Source organism: Cydia amplana, chromosome 19 (genome assembly GCF_948474715.1).
Source record: "Cydia amplana chromosome 19, ilCydAmpl1.1, whole genome shotgun sequence".
NCBI lineage: Eukaryota > Metazoa > Arthropoda > Insecta > Lepidoptera > Tortricidae > Cydia > Cydia amplana.
In genome coordinates, this window is record NC_086087.1 from 12149863 (window position 1) to 12172830 (window position 22968).

Here is a 22968-nt window from a genome sequence, read left to right on the forward strand (position 1 = left end):
GCTGGCGGTTAAAAGGTTAAATCGCGCTCTTGAAAATGCCCTGCTAATGAATTAAGACTGCAATGATGCCTAATCGCAATTATAGGGTCGAAGCCATCGAAGGTCGGTTTTAAAGACCAGGGTTATAATTATGCCTTCTATGGAGTAAAAGAGAAAGATCCCCGCAATTTGCGAATTTCGTTTTTCGCGGGAGCCCCTCAGGCCTGATCGAAATAGGCAGATGTAGGTACAGTCGCTATCAGATATATCGGAGCGGCCAAGGTGTTCACAAAATCTGAACACGCACTCTAACGCCCTGACAATACAGGCGTCTTCAGATATCTGTGAGAGCCTTAGCCGCTCCGATATATCTGATGGCGACTGTACCTACAGCTATACCATTTCGTTTTTCCATCCTTTATGTGTCACTAGTATATTCAATACTTTTCTTATAAGAATCTAGAATATAAATATAGATTGGTATGTAGGCGAGGACTGAGCTAGGGGTTTTCTTTTATCATTCTGCCTTCAGTATTTTATTTTATAATATTATTATGAGTTTGCGTCGTTCCGCCAAAGCGTACTCCCGTTGAAACACTTCGGTATGGAGCGAAACATGTCGAGCAATCATCGACTTATAAATGCGTGAGTGAGGGACGTTTTAATAAAATATAGCTTCAATAAAGGTGCCTTATCTCAATTATTGACTGCCTTTGTGGCTTTCCATAGAGAAGGGTCCTTCGATTCGTGGATTCATATGCATTAAGGACCTTTATATCAGAAAAGTATTCTTATGCATATGGAGCATAATAAGGACCCTTCTCTGCTGGAAAGCCACATTTAGGAATAAGAAATCAAAGTCCAAAATTCTGATGTTTGTATTGTATTTCTAACATATTAGAACTTTATACACTACATCATCTTTATATACATGAGCATTTTTGCTTCGCAATATTATTACAATTAAAATAAATTTCTCTCTTTATTATATTATTTTTACATTTCCTTAATCCACTTAGTATTTAGGCAAAGTGACAAAAACTAAAACAAAATTACAGAACAGAATAAACACTTAAGTTTCCTTTAGAATAAATAGTACAAAACAATTGTGAAGTTTATCTTGTCACGACCAAATAAATACATATACAAGAAGGCAGATGACAAAATAGTATATTATAATAAAATGTGGCATTCCACAAGAAAAGGACACTGTTTTCCCGCCAGCACTCACGTTTCTGCGTAATTTATCATTATATTTTTTAATCGTAAACTTTACGCGGTTCCTTTTCTTGCAAATAGACACAACATTTTAAAAGTTTACAAATTGAAATGGCAACCAGCGTCATTTTACGTTCCCAGTTTTTTTGGTAATAAAAATATTTGGTCTGTCAAACAATTCTCAATTTGATTTTAGAATCCTAGTATTGCACTACCTATGGATTAATTACACGAATTCTTAAAGCTCGTTAAAAAATTCTTTACATTGGGGTTTTCAGGAAAAAGTGTACGTTTTTTTAAACCTATCAACTTTTTGGTTACTTGGACTCAAAAAAAAAGAAGAACAATAATAGTGTCCCCACATTTTCATACAATTTTTAGGTGTCAGTTTTGTGACGGTCCATAGAAAATGTAGGTATGTGAGAATACGTCACAAAACTGATATTTTTTTTCGGATGCTTTTATCCTTTTTAAGTCGATAAGTACTTAGTCTTCGTGTTTCTGAGTAGAAATAACCCAAAAACGGATAGTTTTTCGAAATAAAAATGTTACACTTTTTTCTGAAAATGTCCACGTAGGTACATCCCGTAACCAAGTCGAAAGGTTACGGCGATCATAGGCAGTTGGCACATATTGCTTTGTAGATCGCACGCTTGCCGTCCCTTTCGTTTGTAGCTGATCGACGAGGGACAGAAAGGGACAGCCGTGGCCGGTTAATAGCTACATCATCAGTCTCGGTATTGGAGTATGTCGCTATATGGCTACCACACTGGCTAACGACCATTTTGAGACCATTTTTCTCCTATTCGAAAATCTTGTCGTTCTAGTAAAAAAAATATCATTCGACAGCAAAAAAAAAGTTAGTAACCGCTTTTTTCAAAAATGGCTCGAGTTTTATAAGCTAGAGTCTGACCACGCTAACTTTGCACTGATCTGGGTCAGCAAAAAGTGTGGAAGTGTCACCATAAATGTCAACAATTCTACGAAAATTACGTTTATTGTTAAACAGCCACACTTTGTCACATCAAAGTCGGTACAATCAACAAAGAGAACGCTTAGCCACTCTAAGCGTCATTCATTGCAAGCCCCAATTAGTTAATTTATGTTCTATCCCTTTCTTACAAATACGTAAGTCGAAATGACAGATTAGGACAAACGATTATTAGCTAATTAACTTGTAGCGGGTTTATAAATAACGCTATAAGTTTGTGGTCATACCCAGTGTAACGCCACGCATATACAATATAGGTACTAAAACCGGATCCCTTCGTTTGACATAATTATTGAAAGTCCTAATGTAATGATTGTCATATTATCATTAGTCATAAATCTGAAACCGTTAACTTTACAGGATTTTCGTAAGGTTATCCTATAGATAGGTTAGGTTTTGTTTTATAGTAATCCTGAAAACTTACGCGTTTATGAGAAAAACTAATTTATGACTAAAGAAAATGCGGACAAACAATACATTATGACATAAAACTTTATGGGCAACAATAGAGAACCTACTAAAACGGTACCAATGCCGAAACGAATGCTAAATTCAACAAGATCAACGCTCAGCTAGCAAACTTAACGACTGCAGAAGAGAGCTACAGTATACCTTAGTCTTAGTACTAAGTACCTACTTAAGTTAGGTCGTCTCAGCCAAGCTAGACCATGTATTCCTTTCTAGTCATTCCGAACCGTAATTCTTATAGTACAGATGCGTTTTTGTTTTAATTATGATGGCAAGTATGTTGCCGCTACGGACTAAAGGGGTTCGCGTATGTACAGTCAGCAGCAATAGTTGCTTTATCGTTAAGAGAATAGGAGCGTGTCAAGGAAATTTTGAACACCTCGCCTTAGCAACTTCTGCTGCTGACTGTATCTCGCAGGCAATTTGTCGCAAGCATGAATCTAGTATTTTAACTGGATCGGGCATGAGGGGTGGGGGGAAATGACCGAACAGGATAGTCTTATGTATCTTTCAGTAGGAGTAGCAGCGAAAGCGCTATTAGTTTGTCCTTGTCACAGTCTCACTTTTTTTTTTATTCCCCACCGTATGGATTATGGTGGGCAACAAATAAATTCGACCAATCATAGTGTCGCATTGCGTATGTTTTGTCCCTCACGGAGGCACGCGTATACCACTTCTATAGGATCCTACCTTCTATGGTCGCAAGGTGTATAGAGGCTTTGAGTTGACAATAAAGCTTTGGATTCCTCCGAAAACGGTGCCGTCATATTACGGCCGCTATATAGCGTTGACTAGAACGTTGTCTATGTAAACAAGATGGCGCGGTTTCCTAGACAGCGTTACGTTACGTTGATTGTCAACGTAACGTAAGATGACGGCCGTCATGACCGAGCGGATTCTAGGTCTGTGGTCATGACGGTGTCGATAGTTTCGTGAACGTTTTATTCGATAGCGGTGACGCCATTTTGAATAAACGACACGAGATTTGAATAAATGATTCCGCACTACGATTATTTTCCTCTTCTGATGATATTTCATCCTCCAAGTAAATTATAGATGATCAAGCAAATCTCGTCAGTAGGAAAAGGCGCGAAATTCAAATCTTCTATGGGACGTTATCCCATCGCGCCTACATTTTTCAAATTTGCCGCTTTGACCTTGGTGGATGACGATGTGTTATGACGCCGTGGTACTTTCCACATGTCGCCACCGTAAAGACGGCCGTCTTTTGCGGCCGCTATATGACGGCACCGTTTTTGGAGGAATCCAAAGCTTAAGGGTTTCGTTTCACTCGGAAACCTTAGCATGGAGATCGGTATAGCTTGGCTGGTCTCGATTACAATAATAATTCCCTTTAAACCGGGTAAATGTAGGCACTCGGTAAGGACGGCCGCGCGGCCCGTGCCAGCGCCGAAGACCATCGTATGTATTACGTCATTTTAATACAATTCCGTTAATGAGGTTGACCGGTCGAAGTATTTAGCAGATGGCGCCATCATAGCTTGCCCTGTCAGTCCCTAGAATTGTGTCAAATTTTTGTTTTTATAATGCCTTGGATACCAGCCCTTTAAGCCAAATCTCATAGAAAAAGCTTTGATGGCGCCATCTATGCAAACCTTTGACAGTTGCCAACCCCATTGGCCGTTAACTTGTCCTCTCCCAAGTCTCTCATGGGTCAAAAAAGGATAGGGCCATACGTACATTATTAAAGCAACTATTTTAAGTCAATGCTCGTGGGACAGGACAGGTTAATAAAGCGGTTTACACACGACACGGCAGCAAGGGCAAAATGGTTGAGCGAGGCAATATTGAGATCAACGCTATAGTTATAGGCAACCGCGTGATGTTTGCATACGGTTTACAGTCAAAAGTAGCGTATAGAACGTGCCAAAAGTATCTGCCGACCTATTATTACATTCACAAATAGATATATATACTTGGTCAACCAGATCTTGACAGTAGAAAAAGGCGGCAAATTTGAAAAATGTTGGCTCGAAGGGATATCGTACCATAGAAAATTTGAATTTCGCGCCTTTTTTTACTGACAAGATTTGGTTGACCAGCTATATATCTACAGTTCGCGTTTAAAGGTATCTTTCACACTCTACTACACCCTACATGTAGATACATATCTCTTTTTGTAAAGCTATTAGAGCAGGGTAGATAATATTCACGCCTAGCTCAATCGCTACTTTTGACGCTGGAAGTTTAATTAAATATTTAGATGTCGAAATGCAGTAGCGTGTGTAATGCTTATGTTAGGTGATAAATATAACTGTTGTCAGCCTCTGGTCTCCTGGTACTCATTGCCAGCTCATATCACAAGACCTTCAATTAAATTTATTAAATGATACGCGACAGTCATAAGCCACATAATTTGTATAGCTAATCGAAACAATTATACATTATTTATTGACTTTACACACAATGTTAGAAATTGACAACACCTATAGACGTCTTTGTACAGAGTTCCAGTTCTATAAGTAGCTAACTGCACACATCACAGATATATATAGAAAAAATAAACTTCATCTTGTTAGTCTATACATAACAAGTACACTTTAGCCTAAACCTACGTTCACAGAAACTGGAAATATTTACTTGTATACAGTCCCCACCGCTTAAAAACGGATGCCGGTTAAAACTAAATAAATACATTTTTTTGCGTGGACAGTATTACTTGGGCCAAATAGCCAAATAAATAAACGAAATTCAATTTTAATTGCTCCCTATGATAACTGTTTCTATAAATAAAAATTAAATTATATCATACATCGTAACTGCTACATTTACGCAATTACAGTGGAATATTTTGTGTGTAGAAAAATACGTGAATTTCACCGAACGGTTTGGCCGGTCGAAATCGTGTTTAAAGTCCAAGAATCACAATTTGTCACTTTGCTATCACCGTGTTTGAGTCACTACGGTTAGTATTGCATAAATACATTTTTACATTCACACGCCGTCTTAACATAAGACACGCGCTAGTCCGCTCGCTAGGTGAGGCCACTTCTATTGTTCTGACGTCATACCTTTTCTTGGCAACGTATCAAACAAGGGATACCCCCAGTACGGCTACCATCATAATTTTAATATTTAATTTGACTCCACATGTACATAGTTATGTAAATATTTCTACGCCGATGCATGCCGGCAGAATATGCTGACCTAACACCTATTACTAACCAACTTTGTATGTACCATATTCTTGGAAATAAAGTATTGAATTGAATTGAATTGAATCAGTTCGGCACTGACATAAACGCCATCGAGGACGTAATTTACTTTCTATACATCTCGCTCGTACACGCATATTTGTGCGAACGAGATGTATAGAAAGTAAATTACGTTCCTGATAGCGTATACGTCAGTTTTGACACTGTCAGTGACTCATGGTACGGGCTCTTATTCATAAAAGTTTACAAGCCTCAATAAGTTAATCTAATGTTTCATCCCTATCTTACAAACATTGTCACAATGACAGATTAAGACAAACCATTAATAACTAATTGAGGCTTGTGCGTTTATGGATAAGACCAATAGTCTGGTAAACTAATTCCTTAGTAGAAAGAACGTGAAATCAAATTAGTTATATTTTTTCTACTGACAAAATTGGTTTCGTATTTTTTGTAGTTTTTTTTTTGCTCTATTAGGCGCAACTGAGGCTCGAGCTCACGATTTTTAAATTGCCAAGAAAAGGGTTAAGATACCGTTTTTATTCGCTCCGTTCATGACTGCGGCGAACATGGGAAAAATTAGTTATCTGACAGTTAACAGCTGTCAAATAATATAAAGATCCCATGAAAAGTTTTATTTTTTTCCGCACCGTACGCCGTCCCTATTTTCCCATGCAAATCGACAGTCAGAATAAGAGATAAGCTCACCTCGCCAAGGAATGGTGGAAGCAACGAAGGCGCGTTATTGAGGTAGCTGCGCTCAAGAGACTTGGGCTATTATTGCTCGTACAATGGCAGTGTTTGACAAACGGCGCATCCAAGAGACCCCCCACACTATAGTTTTTTTTAGCATTAGAAAAAAGGTAAATCTTGATGTGTCTTTTAATTGAAAAACATGTTTTAAAAATAAGTCACGGCAAATATGTAACAATTATGAATCTAATACGGTCATTTATATTCTTCTGCTTTCATAAGTGTAAGTTACTGATTTTTAAAAAGCGTTTTTCAATTAAAAGACTTGTCAAGATCGCTTACCTTCTTTCTAATGCTAAACACAACGAACTATAGCGTCTGCGTCCAGTCAACTCTATGGCTCGACGCTAACGCAACAGGCCCCGTAGACAACATGACAATCGCTAACGCTCCGCTCCGAAACGCAACTGTCACTGTCACACTAGAGACACAAAGCGATTCGATGGCGAAGCGATAGCGATTGTCACTTTGGCCCGCCTGGGCGCCATTTTCCGCTGACTAGACGCTACGCTCAAGACTGCGGGGTAGAGATGGGTAACTCAGGAGTGATAGATAAAAAAGATATATATCTTTCTCTTTTCATGAATCACTCTTCTTGTCTTTACGAATCCGAATGTATCAGTATATCCGTACAGCTCTCACTCCCTCGGCAACAATTTGCTAAAGCGATAAGCGATGTCTCGGTCGCGCGTCAACCGAAGTAACACGAAGAAGCGACAGTGGTCGTTCGGGCGAGTTCGGACGCGTCTTGCGCTAAATATTCCGCGAGAAGTATATACATTAAGTAGTCTTTCTCGCTCGCTACTACTACTACTCTCTCTCTCTCACTCACTCATAAGATGACGCAAAGTCAGCAAGTGCCGTGCCGATACAGTTGCGAGCGGGACAACTGATACATACGGATATAAAGATATAAAAGAGTGATACATATCCCAGTGACAGAAAGATATATATCAGTCTTTTCTTTCTACTGACACATTTCGCCCATCCCTACTGCGGGGGGTCTGGAAGTGTTGATGCGGGTCCCAAGTCTCCGCGGGTCCCCTCACGTGTGGGGGGGGGAAGAGGTGTGGGGGGGTAGCACCACAACGGGCTTCACAATGGTGGCGGCGCTGAGGTACGACGCGCTGACCGTTAGCGGCCCGCCGCTGCCGCTCACCACTTGCGTTTCTACCATCTGTAAGGGAAATTTGTCTGTTATAGCTCGTGCATTCCTATTTGCATTATTTGACACATGTCACAACAGCAATACAACATAAAATGTCTTGCACATCGAAATCACAAAGGAAGACAATTGCACTGCGAACGTTTACGTTCTACGTCTTTTGTTCGGTACTTTTGTATATGTACGCACAAATACTACGTATTTTCGTTCATTATTTTCAAATCGATTAATACTTAATCGACTAGCATATTCCAAACGGGATAAGCCTAAAACGGAACGCTTTTCTAAAAGCGCGCAACACTGAAAGCTTGAGTGTTGCCATACTCTTCTCAACGATCTCAAAATCGAAACGCGCCGGATCTGCTCGCTCCGTCGAAAGCTTGAGCTTTTAAACCCAAAATCAAACCTACAAGTGTCCAGCACAAATAGAAGTCGTCTGCCGACGCCAGCCTATGAGATTTCTACATTTCATCATCGAAGGAACCAGACCAGGGGCCCCTAAGGAAACAGCATACCAGATTCCAGGTCAGTCCCCACGGTCTATGCTAGTCAATTTACCCAACATAATTGTGTTCGAACCGGATATTACTATCTGGTATCGGTTTATATGCGTATTATTTGTGCTGTACCAAAGTAATTTCAAGTAAATTCCTATTCCTTTGATCGTAAGTTAGCGAGAACCTACCTCCGCTTACAATTATAAATATCGAGTTTCCGACAACGTCGTGCAGTATTTCTCAAAAATACTGATACGTACAGTTAGATCTCAACGAGATCATTCTAATTATATATAGTTTTATATGGTTTTGAGCATTTTTTGCGAAATTACATTCGTCTATAATTTCCGAGAACCGGGCGGTAGATACCTACAGCGGCGCGCGTGGAGTCATTGCCTAGTACTAATACCTAGGTCTAAATATAGTTTGTCGCAACCAATTTCTTTATTTCGTACAACGTACATTACATTACATTTAGTATTTACGTACTTAAGTGTATTTTTAAGGTTCAGGTATTACATACCGGAAAACCAAGTTATCGCTTGCTGTCATAATTACAGTATCGAGTAAACTGTCGCTCGTATTGCGTACGGCACAGAGTTCAAATTTCTTTAGCTCGGGTTCTACCGACGGGAAATATTATCTTTGTATTTGACATTGCATGTTAAATGACAACTTACTTTTAATTTGCGACAAATTATATACCTATTTTATTAAGACACTAACTATTTGCTAGTACCTAGCCATTTTTAGAGATCTTATTACATAACGTATATACCTACTATACAGATTAACAAGTTCAATCATCTCTTATCTCGTGATAACGTTATTATTTTACACAGTAAAATAACTCAATTTCTTACAAAATGACCGCTAAGGAGATTGAACCATTGACATTCGAACGTGATTTAGCGATTAATAATATTCAAAAAATTGTAGACTGTTCGAATAATGTAGCCGAATTTCGAGTTCGAGTTAAAGAATTAGCCTCAATCAAAAAATCATTTTTCCAAGTTCAAGCGAAAATTGAAAAGTTATCGGCAAAGAATGAGTCATTCAACCGCGATGATAATTTAGCTGTGAGAAACCAATTCGATTCTTTGTACTTTAAGGTCCAAGTTGCCTTGGATACGCTTAAGGAGGAGCGTAAACAAAGTATTGCGTCATTTACGTCTGCCTGCGGCGGACTTAATGGGGTGTCACATGCAAATTGCTGCGCTCAGCAATCAAATCAAACGCATATTCGTTTACCGCGCTTATCGCTACAAACATTCACAGGTGTTCTAACTGAATGGAATGCTTTCTATGATTTATTTAAATCACTTGTACATGACAACGTCACTTTAACAAATGTCGAACGCTTCCGGTATTTGTTATTGTTTTTAAAAGATGAACCGTATAATCTTATCAAATCGATTCCTGTTACGGATTCTAATTACGAAAATGCCTTACAGGTATTAATTTCGCGTTATGAAAACAAACGAATTATTTCAACAAAACACTTTGACAACATTTTTGACTGTGAGTCAGTTAACGAGAAAAATGTTGAATCAAGTTTACGTAACTTGATGAATTGTTATCACGAGAATATTACTGCTTTAAAATCATTAGGTTTACCAGTTGACGACTGGAGTTTCGTACTTTTAAATATTTTGCTACGCAAAATTACACCTCATATTCGTAGGCGTTTTGAATTATCATTAAAAACTTCATGTGAAATTCCTGACGTGACCGAATTACTCGATTTCCTCGATAAGGAACTAGCGGCATCTGAAGTGATGACCGCGTCCGCACGTACTTCAAGTACATCCGCGGGGCCTGCGCAGCGCGCGGCGCCCGCGCTCGCTGCTGCTGGCGGAGCGGCCGGCTCGGCCCGGTCAGCTGCGGTGACGTCATCGCGCCATGCTTTGGCGGGAAAGCGTGCGATGTCGCTTACTCGCGCGCACTCCGACGTGCAATATAATGCACCGCGCAATAATAACTCTTCGTTTGCGCGTAACTCGCGTACTATGAGTGTACATGCTACAACTGCGGTGGATTATTTAAATAAATTTAAATGCGCGTATTGTAAGGACAATTCACATCCTTTATATAAATGTGAGAAGTTTAATACGCTCACTTTAAAGGAACGAAAACATTTCGTGGAACAAAATAAACTTTGTACCAATTGTTTATTTAGTGGTCACGAATCTAAAGACTGCAAGTCGCGCCATGCTTGCCGCGTCTGCACTCAAAGGCATCATTCTTCATTACATGAAGATGCGCCGCCTCCAAACGTCTTACTGACTACGGAGTCTTCTTCTTCCCCTGAGTTGCGCTCAGTAGCGGAAACCTTCACGCCCACTCCATTACATGGAGCTACGGGGCATCCTTCTAGTAAGAACTGTACGGTCTTACTTACGACTGCGCTTGTAAACTTACGACCCTGGAACCAAGGGCCTTACACGCCGCGGTCCGTTCGCACCCTTGTGGATCAAGGTGCGCAGACCACGCTCATTTCTGAGTCGTGCGTCCAACGTCTCGGCCTGCCGCGGTACTCCGCGCCGTCGGGCACCACTCTCACCGGCATTGGTGGCGAAGTCCAACCACGTGGTTACGTGTTGTGCGAGGTCACACCTCACAACAAACCCGAGCCGAAGCTTCACATCGAAGCTTATATCTTGTCTGACTTGACAAGCTACATTAATTATATTCCCCAATCAATTGGGAATATTCGGAAGTTTCAACACCTTCAAAATCTTGATCTAGCGGACCCAGAGCTGCGCTCAACACGGCCTGTTGAACTGCTACTGGGATCTGATTATCTGGATAGCATACTGCTACTGGATAATATCAAGGGCCCACCGGGCACACCCGTGGCCATCAATAGCATTTTTGGTTATTTGATAGGTGGTAGAATTTCATATGAAAGTATGAAACGACTAAGTGTCAACTTGAACACTTGCCAACTAGACATGAAACTTCAAAGGTTCTGGGAGTTGGAATCCCTACCAGAACATCCACATCTTACAAAAGATGAATTACGCTGTGAGTCGATCTTCGTCGATACTCACACACGAGATGCAAATGGGAAATATACAGTTTCTCTGCCCTTCAAGGAGAACGCTCCGCCCTTGGGCGATTCTCGTGCTATAGCTCTCTCGCGTTTAACTAAACTAGAGGCACGCCTGTCTCGCGACCCTGCCTTACGTGAGAACTATAACAAAGGTATCCAAGAATACTTAGACTTGGGACATATGGAGCCGGTCACTGACTCAGCGAGTCCTGGCACTCCCCCCTACTATCTACCCCACCACATTGTGGTGAAGAGTTCCACATCCACTACGATTACTACGAAGCATCGTATTGTGTATGACGCTTCATGCAAGACTACATCTGGTCGTTCTCTTAACGATAATCTTCTCACTGGTCAGAAATTGCACCAAGACATTTCTGAAATTTTACTGAAGTACAGACTTCATAAAATCGTCTTTACGGCTGATCTCAAAATGATGTATCGCTACATCGGTCTTTGTAAAGAACACCGTGACTTCCATCGGATTCTTTGGAGATTCTCTCCCCATGATCCCGTAAGGGAATATCGTATGTGCTCTGTCACATTCGGCGTCGCTTCCGCGCCTTTTCTCGCGTTGCGAACACTTCGTCAATTAGCAATTGATGAAGCTGCTAACTTCCCACTTGCCTCGCAAGTACTTCTTAACGAAGTATTCGTTGATGATGTCGTTACTGGAGTTGATACGGTTGAAGATGCTATCACTCTTCAGCATCAGCTAACTTCCATTTGCAAGGCAGGAACCTTTGAACTTCGCAAATGGACCAGTAATAGTTCCGAGTTTTTATCGCATTTAAACGATGATGCTTCCAGTCATGATGACGCTCTTATTCTGTCAGCACTTGACACTGACACTTCCGTCAAGGTCTTAGGGCTCAAGTGGAACCCTAAATCTGACGTTTTTTCCTATCAAACGGATGGAGTAGCTAACTCACGCAAATGTACAAAACGTATAATGTTAGCAGAAATCGCTAAGATTTACGATCCCCTCGGATTTCTAAGTCCAGTGACTGTATTCGTGAAGCATTTAATCCAACTTTTATGGGTATCAGGCTCAGGTTGGGATGCTGCCCCTCCACAGGGTATCTGTGACTTGTGGTTTCGGTTCATCGACGAACTGCCGTTGCTACAAGATATTGCGTTACCTCGTCATGTGCTTCCTAGCACACATGAAGTGTCACTTCATGGTTTTTCAGACGCATCTGAAAAGGCGTACGCCGCCTGCGTCTACATTCGTGTCGTTGACTCGAACGGTGCCATTAGCACTCACCTTCTCATAGGGAAAACAAAAGTTGCGCCTTTGAAACGGCTTACTATCCCTCGATTGGAGCTATGCGGTGCTCATCTTCTGTCAAAATTGATAAAAAAGGTCCTCACTGCTTACAGCAGTAGATTGTCTTTCGACCAAGTCTACGCTTGGTCCGATTCCACTATAACTCTTGCCTGGTTACGTTCGTCTCCAGACAAGTGGCGGACATATGTGTCTAACCGCATAGCGGAGACAACAAGCAACGTGCCTGCCTCGCAGTGGCATCACGTTCAATCCGCAGATAACCCCGCAGACCCCGCGTCTCGTGGTGTTCTCCCATCACAGTTGAACCATCAACTGTGGTTCAAGGGACCTGCTTGGCTCAGTAAAGATGAGTCAGAGTGGCCTAAGACTAACGTCGTATGTCACACCGACGAAGAACGTCGCAAGCATGTTCTTCTCACACAAACCAATGAACCTAAAAGCTTAGAGTTCATTGAGCGATTCTCATCGCTTCCAAGGATGCTACGCGTCATTTCGTATATGTTACGATTCATAAACAAATGTCGTAAAGCCAATAGTCCTACGACTAAACATGTCACAGTTGCTGAGACAAAACAAGCTCTCAGTCGAATTATATCACTTGTCCAAAGTGAATGCTTTTCTGAAGACATCTCGCGTCTCAAGGACGACGATAGATGTACAAAACATCTTCAGAAACTGAAACCTTTCTTGGACGATGCCGGACTCCTCAGGGTCGGCGGCAGAATAAATCGGGCCAACGTACCGTATGATGCCAAGCATCAAATTCTGTTACCCAAGAAACACCATTTCACGAATCTTCTCATTGATTACTATCATAAAACACATTTACATGTGGGACCTCAAACTTTGCAGTTTGCCCTCGCACAGACCTACTGGATCCTGTGTGCTCGCGATGCTGTGCGTATGCGCACACGACGCTGCGTATCTTGTGTTCGTGCACGACCTGTCGCACCACAGCCATCAATGGCTCAATTACCTACTACTAGGGTTCGATCACTTCGTCCCTTCTTAAATACTTCCGTTGACTTTGCGGGACACTTCTTTCTCAAAACAAGTAAACTTCGTAACGCGAAAGTTTATAAATCATACGTATGCGTGTTCGTTTGCCAATCAACGAAAGCAATCCATTTGGAATTAGTTCCCGATCTTTCAACCGAATCTTTTCTTAACGCATTGCGTAGGTTCATATCCCGACGCGGGTATTGCAAAACAATCCGTTCTGACTGCGGACGGAATTTCGTAGGTTGTGACAGGTATCTTTCCGAACTTTACACGTTTCTGCGAAACGAGTCAAATCAGACTGCTATAAACAACCAGCTGACAAACATGCAAATCACCTGGCAGTTTAATCCTCCATATGCTTCGCATTTTGCCGGTCTCGTCGAACGAGCCGTAGGTAGTCTGAAACGACACTTACATCGTGTCATAGGTACACTAAAACTAACTCAGGACGAATTTAACACTTTGATATGTCAAATTGAAGCGGTCTGTAATTCAAGACCTCTCTGTCTACTTAGTAATGATCCTACTGATCCATTACCCCTTACTCCTGGACATTTCCTCATCGGGGAACCATTAACGTCTTTACCTGAATTTGACTTGTCTAACGACAATCCAAACCGCCTCGCTAGATGGCAGGTTATTCAACAAGCTGTTCAACATTTTTGGAAACGCTGGAGCGTAGAATATTTACACCAGCTACAACCAAGAGGTAAATGGTTCCACGACAATACTAACACACCCCTTCGGGAGGGCTCTGTAGTAGTGTTGTTAGACAACACACTGCCACCACTGCAATGGCGTCTCGCGCGCGTGCATCAACTGCATCCCGGCGCCGACGGTATTACCAGAGTCGTAACTGTACGCATCGGTAATACTCTCACTAAGCGACCTGTAGTTAAGGTCTGCCCACTGCCTGTTGAATAGGCACCTCTTAGGTATAGCACTACCTACATGTTTTAGTCCTAAGTTAGTATAGCATTCTGTATGATAGTTTTTAGATAAAATAAGCATTATTTTATGGCCGGCGGCATGTTCGGTACTTTTGTATATGTACGCACAAATACTACGTATTTTCGTTCATTATTTTCAAATCGATTAATACTTAATCGACTAGCATATTCCAAACGGGATAAGCCTAAAACGGAACGCTTTTCTAAAAGCGCGCAACACTGAAAGCTTGAGTGTTGCCATACTCTTCTCAACGATCTCAAAATCGAAACGCGCCGGATCTGCTCGCTCCGTCGAAAGCTTGAGCTTTTAAACCCAAAATCAAACCTACAAGTGTCCAGCACAAATAGAAGTCGTCTGCCGACGCCAGCCTATGAGATTTCTACATTTCATCATCGAAGGAACCAGACCAGGGGCCCCTAAGGAAACAGCATACCAGATTCCAGGTCAGTCCCCACGGTCTATGCTAGTCAATTTACCCAACATCTTTTTTTTTATTTAGGGTTGGCAGGACAACACCGTTATGAATCGTCGTCCGTTATGAACAGTCGTCTAAGTAAATCGATATAAACTTTTCGTTTTAGGTCGCAACAAAGCATTATTAAATTTATTATATTTTCTGATTATTATTTATTAACCATAAAATTCTAGCTTAATTTAAATCACAAATATAAATTCATTAAAAGTCACAATTCGATACCTCAGTTTAGGTGCCATCCAATCGTAATCGCTTGCTGTGACAATCGATTTGGGTTAGTTACATCTCTATAAACGTCAGTCATAATGTGTCAAATAATGCAAATAGGAATGCACGAACTATAGTTGCGCCACGTTGTGCTAAAAAGTTACTTGAATCCCAAACCGTCCACAACGTCGCGAATGAGCTATGAGCGAGAGCATAGAGAAATAAGTAAGACAAGAGTGCTCACTCCATACATCAGTTCAGACTATTAATTTCAGTGTCTACATCTAGCATCGAGTAGCGGAACTATCAGTACTGCTACTTGACAATAGATGTAGCACCGACCGGAAAGTCTTATTTCAACAGCATAGTACTGATAGTTCCGCTACTCGATGCTAATAGTTTTTTTGGTACTAAAACTGATGTATGGAGTGAGCACTCTATGTATTTTTTTCTCTATGGCGAGAGCCAGAAGGGTCGCTGAAGATAGGAAGGCGTGGCGCGAGCTTGTGAAGGTCCTTTGCACCTCTGGGGTGCTATAGTTCGTTTTTTTTAGCATTAGAAAGAAGGTAAGCGATCTTGACATATCTTTTAATTGAAAAACGCTTTTTAAAAATCAGTAACTTATACTTATGAAAGCAGAAGAATATAAATGATCGTATTAGATTCATAATTGTTACATATTTGCCGTGACTTATTTTTAAAACAATTAAAAGACTCATCAAGATTGTTTACCTTTTTTCTAATGCTAAAACAAACGAAACACGTACAGTCAACAGCAATAGTTGCTAAGCGGGCGAGGTGTTCAAAATGATTGACGCGACTTTATTGTTAAGAGAATAAGAGCGTGTCAAGGTAAATTTGAACACCTCGCCCGCTTAGCAACTTCTGCTGCTGACTGTACAAATATAAGTGAAATTTTGTTTTGTCTAAAAACCATTCAATTTACAATGAGACGAAGGCATTTTTCAAGTTTGCAGATAGAGGATAAAAACACAGACAAAATGGGTTTCATAAGAAGTTAAAAATGGGGCTCAAAAGTCTTGAACAAGGCTATAACCGCGAAAATGGAAGTTCGCAAGTTGCGGGCATCTTTCTCTGACACTCTAATGACGTCTTTATTGGAGTAAAAGAGAAAGATCCCCGCAATTAGCGAATTTCTGTTTTCGCGGTACTAGGCTCTCAGGACAGATGTGAAACAATACCTTGTGCGCGAGCGTGTGTGTCTGCAGCAGATGGCCGGCCTGCGACACCACGAGCGGCGTCAGCCCGCTCACCACCACGCCTTCTGAAACGCAACACATAGTGTAAAGGCCTGAGTGGACGCTCGGAGCGGAGCGTTCGGCGGGGCGTGCAGCGTGGCGTCGGGCTCACGCGTGATGTGAGCAGCGTGCACTAAGGCCGCTCCTATACGCTTGCATTTGTTTAACATGCACGCCGCACGCCCCGCCCCGCTGCACGCACAACTCGAACGTCTACTCAGGGCCTTAGTGTAAAGGCCTGAGTGGACGCTCGGAGCGGAGCGTTCGGCGGGGCGTGCAGCGTGGCTGTGGGCTCACGCGTGATGCGAGCAGCGTGCACTAAGGCCGCTCCTATACGCTTGCATTTGTTTAACATGCACGCCGCACGCCCCGCCCCGCTGCACGCCCAACTCGAACGTCCACTCAGGGCCTTAGTGTAAAGGCCTGAGTGGACGCTCGGAGCGGAGCGTTCGGCGGGGCGTGCAGCGTGGCGTCGGGCTCACGCGTGATGTGAGCAGCGTGCACTAAGGCCGCTCGTATACGCTTGCATTTGTTTAACATGCACGCCGCACGCCCCGCCCCGCTGCACGCACAACTCGAACGTCTACTCAGGGCCTTAGTGTAAAGGCCTGAGTGGACGCTCGGAGCGGAGCGTTCGGCGGGGCGTGCAGCGTGGCTGTGGGCTCACGCGTGATGCGAGCAGCGTGCACTAAGGCCGCTCCTATACGCTTGCATTTGTTTAACATGCACGCCGCACGCCCCGCCCCGCTGCACGCCCAACTCGAACGTCCACTCAGGGCCTTAGTGTAAAGGCCTGAGTGGACGCTCGGAGCGGAGCGTTCGGCGGGGCGTGCAGCGTGGCTGTGGGCTCACGCGTGATGCGAGCAGCGTGCACTAAGGCCGCTCCTATACGCTTGCATTTGTTTAACATGCACGCCGCACGCCCCGCCCCGCTGCACGCACAACTCGAGCGTCCACTCAGGCCTTACACTTACACATACAAGGTCATCTATACGTACTTGTACAGCCGTTATCAGATATATCGGAGCGGCTAAGGTGTTCACAATATCTGAACAAGCACTCTCACGCCTTGACAATAGAGGCGTGCTCAGATATTTGTTACCTTGGCCGATATATCTGATGGCGACTGTACCTAGATGTAAACAAGCTGTTTTTTATAACTATTTATAAGTCAGTAAGAAGACACTATTAACCGTGCTGCTACGCGAAAACAGTCCGAGAAGACATTTTCTTTTCAATTAACAACGCTTCACACATTTTAGGAAAAAAACCGTCAGCAACAAAAAAAAAACAACGGGTTGCACTCCGGGAGTGCCGACAGAAGTGAAAACTCAATGACATCTTACGTCTTACGCTCTCGCCAGTTTAACATTTTTTCCCCATCACAAAAAGTGCACAGCGCCGCTAAAGAAGTTTTCACTTCAAAAAATATGTCCAGATTCGGTCGCGGAAAGATATTCTTAAAGGCCAACCCAAATAAGGGCACTGGAAAAGCCACAATTGTAAGAAAATGTTTTGAAACTTTAGAAAATCCCATTAGGCTTGATATTATTTCGCTTCGCCCTGGAGTCTCACTCACTCAATGAAATATATCATTTTGTTCCCTTACTACAGTTTGTCAAAGGACTGTCTCATTTCAAACATAGACAGAGAGAATCATACTATCTGTGTCTTACACTAGTACTAGCACCCAAAAGAAAAGCATGAGATTTTTTTTTGTTTTGACAAATTGATTTGACCAACTATATATTCTACTATTGTCCATAGTTAACACTCACCCGAGGAGGCAGGAGGAGGTGAAACAATGCCATTTTCTCTTTGTATTCTATGATTACTATCCCCTGTTGTCACTCCTGCAATTAAAATAAAATTAAAATTGATTTTGCTAATAATAAAATCTAAATGGACGGTTATACGCTCGCTACCGAGATCTGGTAGATATACGCGTTTAGTTATGGCGGTTATAACCAGTGGATGTGATTCGCACGTCGCTCTGATGTTTGAGCAAGACAACGCGATGCGCGTATTATAGCGACATCCCGCTTGCACATCGGAGCAACGTGCGTATCGCATCCAGTGTGATAACCGCCTATCGCGTGAGGCAAAATTGTCACACAGATCTGATAAGTATGTGGTACTCGTACAGTCGCCATCAAATATATCGGAGCGGCCGAGGTGCTAAAAATATCTGAACACGCACTCTAACGCCTTGACAATAGGGAATATTACGCAGAACTCTGCGCAGGGGGCGCCACTTCCACAATCAGTCACAATGTAATGGTCTACCGCAAAAGAGAGAGTCGAAGTTTTTATGATCTAACCTCTCTATCACTCATGCTTATTCGAGCGATAAAGAAGCAGATAGCAGAGTTTCGATTTCGCGTTTCTCGGTAAGTATGACCTTTGTAAACAAACCGCCTTGATGTATCAATGTCATATTTTATTGTCTGTGAAAACTTGTCAAAAAACAGTTTAAGCATAGTTTAAGGCACACATGAATCTAGTATTTTAACTGGATCGGGCATGAGGGGTGGGGGGAAATGACCGAACGGGATAGTCTTATGTATCTTTCAGTAAGAATAGCGGCGAAAGCGCTATTATTGTTTGTCCTTGTCACAATCTCACATTTGTATTATTCCCCACCGTAAATTAGTATGGATTATGGTGGACAACAAATAAATTCGACCAATCATAGTGTCGCATCACAGAATAACTAATAGTACTACCGTACAGAAAATTCACTCCTTCACAAAAGTCAAATTTAGGTATAAAATTACACCTATATCGCCGCCTGCAAGCAAAATTGAAACTTATAACAGCGCACGAACCGTGAATCTCCTTTGCGCGCCGCAGTTTTATGACCGAGCTGTGAGTGTCGGCACGGGGTTATCACTTGAAAAGTTTTTATACCTATACCCACTGATTTATTATTTTTAAGATAAATATGTAGGAATTACAAACGTTGATTATGTAAACATACATTTTAGTATGTCTGATTCTCACGGAAGTAAGTTTCGAAGCCATTGTGTATTTTCAATTTTGCGCGAGCGCCGCGTGACACGACTATCGTGCGCGCCGAGCGGCAGCCCACTGCCATACGCCTGTCCGATGGGCGCGCCGGCCAAATGTACCTAAACTGCGGAGTGACACCCGCCTGGTCGCATTGCGTATGTTTTGTCCCTCACGGAGGCACGCGTATACCACTTCTCTAGGATCCTACCTTCTATGAAGGCACAGTATGTATAAGTTACTCTATGGTTTACGAAAGGCGCTAGTGCTGTACTCTGGCGGCAATACATTGCAGTAATACTCCCTATAGAGACGTGTTCAGATATTTGGGGCATTATCTATGAAAAGGGACCTTATTGTCGATGGCGCTTACGCCGCACAGCGTCGGGCGGAATTGTACAATACAATACAAATACTTTTTATTGCACACCTCAATAAAAGAAGACAATACAAATAAAACAGAAATACAAACAGAGGTAAACAACAGGCGGTCTTATCGCTAAAAAGGTCTTATTATATTTATAGATGGTCTAACCAATTTGTCAGTAAATAGGAACAAAAAAACTATACCCATCCTTTTCTTTTGGGTGCTAGTACCAGTGTTAGACAAAGATAGTATGACTCTCTCTGTCTATGTTTGAAATAAGACAGTCCTTTAACACACTATATATCTGAGCATCGTTAATAATAGCGTAAGCGCCATCGACAATAAGGTCCTTTTTCATAGATAACGTCACATGTGTGAACGCCTCGGCACAAAATAGATACAGTACAGAGGTCAATCACATGTATGTACTTCACTTTTCATACCTACGCTCGGCGGTCGCTCTAGGGTTGTCAACTATGATTTATGCACAAAAAACTATCGTAGTAACGTGATAGTGGCACTCGTATCTAGTAGTGGCCGGGGCGGGGTGCATAGGTACCTACCTAACTGTTCTGTTTAACGTTAAAACGAACCATCGAAATACAAGCAGATATAGTTTGTAGCTTTCTAGTAGACCTCGAAGGCTTATCCTATTGTCTATTGTTCAGTAAAACCGCACGTGCTACTTACCTGCAAAAAAGGGTCCTAATTATTCTATTTGGCACCTGAGCGCGGGCTAGTCCAACGCTCAAAAAACCAGTGTAGGTGCGCTCTCCGATAACGCGCCTTTGTTACGCATCTCGATGACACATTTTAGACTGGTTCTGTAGCGTTCGACTCGCCGGCACTCAGTAACCGAAGTACCGATTTTTTATGCAGGTGGTTGTGGCACGTGGCACGAGCGGTTTTTCTTAACAATAGACAATAGGATTAGCCTTCGGGGTCTATTAGAAAGCTACAAACTATACTTACTTACCTCTCTGAAACCACTGGTAGCTTAAAAAACGACAATTCATCGTTTTATGTTGAATTCAAACAACCGTCCACTGAACAGTTATAATAACTTTTTTTTGTTTCTCCATTATTGCACAAAAAAGTTCACAGGCGCGTGTCTCAAGCGGATGGCACTCGCGCTCGCACTGGTCCCAACCGGTCCGAGATATCGTGTCCGTGAGCAGTGTCTATGTGTGCGTTGCTCGAGCGCACTTTGTATGTAGATTGATTTCTGTACTGTATCTATTTTGTGCCTCGGTCGCTCCGCTGGCGACTGGTACCAGGAGCGCATGACTGACCGTTGGTGTGGTGGTGCGGCTGCAGCACGCGCAGCCCGCCGCCCGCCGACAGCAGCTGCAGCGCCGCGCCGCCCACCACCAGCCCGCCGCTGCCCACCACCTGGAAACGATCGTGTTTAAACAACTGTTCTGTTCCAAATTCACACATTTTAGATAGTAGCTTAACTTCAAATTCGGGTAAATCCATCAGATTATGCGATTTTGGTATTAAGAAAAGGTAATAGGGTAGATATTTGCTGAGGGTCGAATGGATTTACCCGAGTTTGAAGTTCAGCGACACAATTTTAATACCATTAGCTAGGCCCACACAAAGAATGCACGGCAAGTAACTCACTGTGCTTCAGGCGAACTACACAGGCCAATCTGCTTCGCACAAAAATTTCTTCGCGAGGCAGCTCGTTCTGTGTGGATGCCGTAGGTAGACCCGTATATTCACTGACGCAGGTTCGATAGTTAGACAGAATTTCCTGTCGTTTCGTTTTTTGGAAAATATTCAGTGGTGGAAATCGGCATAAAGGTCTTCGCTGTGATTATGACTCAAATGAGTACTTAGTAGGTTTTTTTTTTTCATTTTTTATTAGTGTACCGCACAAAACTTTGTTCGCGGTACACTTATTTAAGCTTACGAAGCTTATCGCGAGGTCTACAGCTCACAGAGCGACTAGTTATGTTTTGTTTGGTGTGTTTGTATGTGACATTGTAGCTCCCGATCGCAGGAACCTTAATGGCGTTGTTATAATTTTGTCAGGCGTTTTTAAGGTTCCGTCACACAGGCGCGTTTTCCGGGCGGGGCGTGAGCGTTTTATATGAAAAACCGGTGCGCCCCGCTCACGCCCCGCCCGGAAAACGCGCCTGTGTGACGGAACTTTTAATGTCACTTAGGGCAGCCGTGGCTCACTCCGGGATTTCGTCGCGTCGCCACAAGTATCTACAAGTACATGCGGCCCACACCAATTTATGTGTCTAGCCATAGTAGTTGCCGCGCACCGCTACGGGACTGACGCCTGCTCGCGCTTGCGCCACCTAGCGGTCATATCTGTCGTTTTAGACGCGTTTTGTTAGAGAGTGAATCTTCTGTACCTAGTACTATTATTTATTCTGTGCTTAGGGTACTTACTTGCGAGATAGGGAGGTGTATTTGCGCGGGGTGTACCAGCGTGGTGCTTAAGGTATTACTGACACCGTTCTCAAGCTGGCCGTTCTGAAAATATAATATACACTGTTTTGATTAAGGCTAAATACATTCCCGCAAGCATTGACGTATAATATCTAAGGACGGGCTAATGGGGCACTAAACATCGTACTAGTTCAGCGGTGCTACCCACGAATTCCAGCCAATCGTGCAGTCTAACGCGACTAGTTGCGACCAATAGCGCGCGTAATGCGAACTCGTCAACCAATCGCGCGCGTGATGCGAACTCATCAACCAATCGCGTTGTAGCGATTTCACACCGTTGTACTGGCCCCTGTCATGCCTCGTTATTATTGCCCGTAAAGCCAGTCCCTAGATATCTATGTCAATGCCCGCAAGAATGTAAAATACAGCTTGGATTATCGACCGAGCGAAGCGAAGGCCTTTCTTTCAGCTTGGGCAAAAACAAAAATTCTTTAGTATATCCGGATGTTCTAGTGAAATTTGATGGGCAGGTTCAAAAATTATAAAGTTTTTTTATAGATTCATTTTTTAGATTGCTTTTTTAATGGCGGAACTATGGGGGTTCGCGAGATCTACAGCTAATGTAAAATTGTTGCTTCATAAGTATTGTTATTAAGCAATGAATTTAAATGCCTGTCTAGAAGTTTCTAAAGCCCA

At 42.6% G+C, this 22968-nt stretch overlaps 1 protein-coding gene across 1 annotated transcript in view; it reads right to left on the reverse strand.

The window, feature by feature from the left end:
* Positions 1 to 7583: 7583 nt before the first annotated feature.
* LOC134656999 (max-binding protein MNT-like) overlaps positions 7584 to 22968 on the reverse strand; it is a 38773-nt gene continuing 23388 nt past the window's right edge. Inside the window, exons 8-12 of the mRNA XM_063512565.1 lie at positions 22273 to 22356; positions 21156 to 21255; positions 18266 to 18340; positions 16431 to 16513; positions 7584 to 7762 (exon numbers count right to left, since the gene is read on the reverse strand). Of these exons, the coding sequence (XP_063368635.1) occupies positions 7631 to 7762; positions 16431 to 16513; positions 18266 to 18340; positions 21156 to 21255; positions 22273 to 22356 (474 nt within the window). The 3' untranslated portion in view covers positions 7584 to 7630. The remainder of the gene's footprint in view (positions 7763 to 16430; positions 16514 to 18265; positions 18341 to 21155; positions 21256 to 22272; positions 22357 to 22968) is intronic.